The sequence below is a fragment of the Centropristis striata genome, chromosome 13 (genome assembly GCF_030273125.1).
Source record: "Centropristis striata isolate RG_2023a ecotype Rhode Island chromosome 13, C.striata_1.0, whole genome shotgun sequence".
NCBI lineage: Eukaryota > Metazoa > Chordata > Actinopteri > Perciformes > Serranidae > Centropristis > Centropristis striata.
This window is the reverse complement of record NC_081529.1, coordinates 37389148-37394557: the sequence shown is the minus strand read 5'-3', so window position 1 is coordinate 37394557 and position 5410 is coordinate 37389148. Positions and strand designations below refer to the sequence as shown.

The following is a 5410-nucleotide window of genomic DNA, read 5'->3' as shown; positions in this document are numbered from 1 at the left end:
TTAGTTTAAATTTCTTTGTGAATTTTTGTTTTCAAATTCAGTTAGTTTTAATGAGTTTGTTTGCTAGTTTTAGTTTAGTTTTTATTAGTTGTAGTTGTTTTGTAATGGTCTATGTGTTGGTGTGAGATTCAAAGAGGTCATAATAAATGTTTCCTTTATTTCCTTTGGTTTATCATCTCAGCCCCAATAAGGTTATTAACTCTTATAGTTCAGGTGTTTATAATGTTGGTTGTTGTGTAAACATCCCAGTCTCAGTAAACAGATTCACCATGTGTTCCTGTTCACTAACACAATCCTCTTTCTAATAGAAACTCTGGATTATGTATGAAAAAACTTGACAAAGACGAAAACGAAGGACATTTTCACTATAATTTTAGTTAGTTTTAGTCAGTTTTGTAACCACAAAATACAGTTTCAGTTAGTTCTGTTTTTTTTTTTTTTTTAAAAACTCTTTATTTTTATTTAAGTTAACGTAAATGTGTTTTCAATTCTAGTTTTGTTTATTTTGTTAGTCTTCGTTAACTATAATAACCTTGTTGCTGCATATATTTTGTGATATTTATATTTTATATTAGGTCTCTTGACTTTTGCACTGAAACAACAAAGCAAATCCTTACATGTGAAAACCTGCGTGGCAATTAAAGTGTTTGATTGATTGAATATGTGAGATGCCAGTTCATAACAGAGACTAGGAGACGAGGAGACAAGGAGACGAGGAGACAAGGAGATGACGAGACGAGGAGTCCTCTGGCAGGAGACGCAGCATTCCTTTAGTGTTGCTGGTGGGTGTGTCAGTGGGAGGAACTCACTAAAACTACAGTTTGAAAAACAGATTACATGATGTATTTGTCCTCGACACGGCAGGGTGTTATTGTTGGGGCCCCTGGGGCCCCTGTGGCCCCTAAGACCTGCTGAGTGACAGCTAGTATTATGCTCACTAATGTTTTTAAAGGCTTTCCTCCTTCAGGTCACTGGTTGAAAGGCTGGGATACAAATGAGCAGCCTAATAATAATAATAACTAGTTAAAGAAATGTTGCGTGTGCTTGACTCTCAGCCATACATAACTGACCCTGCTGGGTAGTTTACACCAGCTATTCTCAACCTTGGGGTCGGGACCCCAATTGGGGTCGCGAGATGATTTCTGGGGGTCGCCAAATCATTTGTTTTAGTCTTTTTGGTCACTTAATGCCTTTTTTGTTCATTTTGTGTCTTTTTTGGTCCTTTTGTGGCTTTTTTCGGTCATTTTGTGTATTTTTTTGGTCATTTTGTGTCTTTTTTGATCATTTTGTGGTCAATTTGTGTCTTTTTTGGTCATTTTGTGTCTTTTTTTAGTTATTTTGTGTCTTTTTTTGGTCCTTTTGTGTCTTTTTTGGTCATTTTGTGTATTTTTTTGGTCATTTTGTGTCTTTTTTGATCATTTTGTGGTCAATTTGTGTCTTTTTTGGTCATTTTGTTTACTTTTCTTGGTCATTTTGTGTCTTTTTATGGTCATTTTGTGTCTTTTTTGGGTGATCTGAACTGTGCGTGTGAGATTGTGTTCAGTGAGTGGGGGTCACGAACAACATGCATGTTAAATTGGGGGTCGCGACTCAAAAAGGTTGAGAACTACTGGTTTACACTATATTTTCTCTACTGCTGCTGAGGTATTTGACAGTTCGAGCTTTCAACATGTCTGTCTGTTGACAGCTGTTCTGGTGACATTTGATGCCACTGAGAGAAAGAAAAACGGCATAAAGTTTAAAACCGTAGCTCCTTTCATTGATCCGACTTCACTTCGAGTATCCTCAGTTCTTCCTGAATTCACTTCGAGTATCCTCAGTTCTCCCTGAACGTCTACATATGTGTTTTGTGAAGAAAAATTAAGAAATTGTTGTTTTTTAAAGAGCGATCAGAAGAAACTGCTTTCACCACTGCTTTCCTCACAAATGTGTCTCTCCATCTGCACTCTAGCTACGATGTCATCCACTCTAGCCTCTCCATAAGATAGCATAAGGGGGATTTTTTGACCCGTTTTTGCCGAATAATTTGAAAACTGTTTGCCGAAACCCTTAGAAAAGGGTGTTTCTGTCACGCTGGAACACTAAACCAACACTTCACGGTCTATAAACTGGTTCCTCACTAAACCACATAGTTTGTGTTTTACTACAAGACTCAACACATGAGCACACCATGTGAAAACATTAATATTCCCTGGCATATTTCTACAGAACTACAGTCACAAACGGTTTGTTCACACTGCAAAAAACATGAAGCTCACCAACTATTTTCTTCTTCTATCTATCAATAGTATCTTAATATAATTATCTTGTTCTGAGTATAATTTCCCTACTGACCATAGCTTCATGTGCTTATTTTAACAACATGTGTCTTTATGTAACAAAAATGAGCGAATAACCTCTTCACAGGGATTTCAGTCTTGACCAAAGGACTAAAAAAGACAGAAAATGACCAAAAGAAGACACAAAAAGACTAATAAAAGACATAATATGACCAAAAGAAGACACAAAAAGACAAAAGAAGACACAAAATGACTAAAAAAAGACATGCCGAATAATTTGAAAACTGATGCCGAAACCCTTAGAAAAGTCACAGCACACTTGTCATGGCCGAGCCGGTCCATTTGATACCTTTTTTGTGTGTATTTGTGACCAAAATTTTGGGTCAACCGGAAAAAAAACATGAAAGAAACGTCAGAATAAAAAGCAAGCACACAAAATAAGCCCTGTGAAGAACATATAGTGTGTTATTTCAAGCACACTCAGTACCTTATAAACCAACTCCAGCCTTAATATGCATTCTAACATTCCTAGGGTGTAAGAACAGATTGATTTCTCCTTCAGTGCTCCAACCCATAGAAGACAATGAGAGGAATCTGTGTCGGTGCAGCAGCGTGATGGGAGAGGCTCACTAACTCCTCACACATTGTCTTTATCTGCTGCATACTTATCAAACCAGTTGCTACAACTTTACTGCTCAGCCTATCAGCCACACCCTCCCCGAGTTAAAGCACACATTGTGCAACCTATCTGTCATTTATTTCTTCGTGTAAATCAACCAGACAGCAGCTCATTTGATCCACATTAGGCCACAGAAATAACAACCGTTGGACTAAAACCAGACTCAGAGAGGACAGTTTTACTAGTCAAACAGTTTTCATGAAGCAAGTAAATAAAAAAGATCCTTCTCTTCTTGCATGTTCAGCATATGCACCATATTCTGATCAAATATTACTAAAAATAAGTATAAGTATAAGTATCTGCGCGCTAAATCAACCGTGGTTTAGGCTATATAAAATTTGAGCTTAAAAAAACCCTCGAAGAAAACATAATCTATGTTTTCCTTCTGATATTAACTGCATTTATGACATGTAAGTCACATGTAATCATCTAAATTATTACATTTAATATTTGTTCCATTTCAGATTAATTTCACTTGTTGTACTTTACACAATTGTGAGGACGGTAAAGCATCATTTATTACAGCTGACAGATCTGAAACAAGAGTGAAGCTCATTGCTCAGAGCGGTTTTCTGTCGTGATCTGCAGTAAAACACATCAATAATTACTTTGTAATGTGTTATAAATGACTGTAAATGACTGTTTAACTGCATTTCCACCAGTGTAACACAGAGTGACGCAGATTAGAAAGATTAGAAAAGAAAAACCCAATTTTATACCTATAATTTATATAATAGGTGATAGTAGATTCACTCATAATGCCATTACTCTGCAATAATAAATTAACTCTTAAAACAAGATAAATGATCTAACACTTTTTTTTTTATCTTGGTAAGAACCAAATAATCATCAGGTCACTCTGCTCGGGCCAGTTCATCACTGCTGGCAGCTTTACTTTATCTGGTTTTAACAGTTCATTTATTATTTTAAGTGTTCAACATGCTTATTTCTAGATTTAATAATCTTAATTTAATAAATCTTGTCAAGGTAAATGATCTGTCCATGCAGCCTCAGATTTACTGTTTGATCTGGTTTTAGACACACCTTTTTTTTTTTTTTTTTTTTGTTACAGTGTGAGCGACTCTCCTGCAGTGCCAGGTGACTTTAGACAGGGAAACGGTGTGTGAAAGGCGTCCGGGAGGTTTTTACCTCCAGATAAATAAACTGTTTCCAGACTAGATGACGTAATATTTGTGTACTCACGTCGTCTTGGGCTGAGTGATGGTGGTGGTTTTGCTCTTCTTCTTGAACATGGTGACAGGTGACCCGTCAGCGGCTCCGACAGGGAAACAATCCGCAGGTGAAGCAGCAGCAGCTGTGTGTGTGTGTGTGTGTGTGAGTCCTCCGCTCGGTCCGTGTGTGTGTGTCCGTGTGTGTCAGATATGTCCCCACAGCGTCGTTAGGTCTCCCTGCTACAGTAACAGCTCCAGAGCCTCTGGACTCCTCACACAGCACTCACTACCCGACCTCTACCTGCCACACACCACAGCACAGGTGGGGCCACAGAGCCACAGGCCCCGCCCACCACAGAGCCACAGGCCCCGCCCACCACAGAGCATTAGGCCCCGCCCACCTCTGTCTGTCATGCACAAACACACGGACTAATATTACTTCATGCATATCCCTCTATGGAAGGAATTATGATGACAAAAACAATGTTTGGAGTGTTTTATCCACTATAGTAGAGTCATTTAACAGTGTAGTATTAGTACTTTTACTGCAGTGGGTATTAGTACTTTTACTGCAGTGGGTATTAGTACTTTTACTGCAGTGGGTATTAGTACTTTTACTGTAGTGGGTATTAGTACTTTTACTGCAGTGGGTATTAGTACTTTTACTGTAGTGGGTATTAGTACTTTTACTGCAGTGGGTATTAGTACTTTTACTGCAGTGGGTATTAGTATTTTTACTGTAGTGGGTATTAGTACTTTTACTGTAGTGGAGTCATTTAACAGTGTAGTATTAGTACTTTTACTGCAGTGGGTATTAGTACTTTTACTGCAGTGGGTATTAGTACTTTTACTGCAGTGGGTATTAGTACTTTTACTGTAGTGGGTATTAGTACTTTTACTGCAGTGGGTATTAGTACTTTTACTGCAGTGGGTATTAGTACTTTTACTGTAGTGGAGTCATTTAACAGTGTACTATTAGTACTTTTACTGCAGTGGGTATTAGTACTTTTACTGTAGTGGAGTCATTTAACAGTGTAGTATTAGTACTTTTACTGCAGTGGGTATTAGTACTTTTACTGCAGTGGGTATTAGTACTTTTACTGCAGTGGGTATTAGTACTTTTACTGTAGTGTGTATTAGTACTTTTACTGCAGTGGGTATAAGTACTTTTGCTGCAGTGGGTATTAGTACTTTTACTGCAGTGGGTATTAGTACTTTGACTGCAGTGGGTATTAGTACTTTTACTGCAGTGGGTATTAGTACTTTTACTGTAGTGTGTA

General features: G+C 37.8%; 1 protein-coding gene across 1 annotated transcript in view; it reads right to left on the bottom strand.

The window, feature by feature from the left end:
- ppl (periplakin) overlaps positions 1–4514 on the bottom strand; it is a 31478-nt gene extending 26964 nt beyond the window's left edge. Inside the window, exon 1 of the mRNA XM_059347876.1 lies at positions 4162–4514. Within this exon, the coding sequence (XP_059203859.1) occupies positions 4162–4211 (50 nt within the window). The 5' untranslated portion in view covers positions 4212–4514. The remainder of the gene's footprint in view (positions 1–4161) is intronic.
- Between the last annotated feature and the right edge of the window lie 896 nt (positions 4515–5410).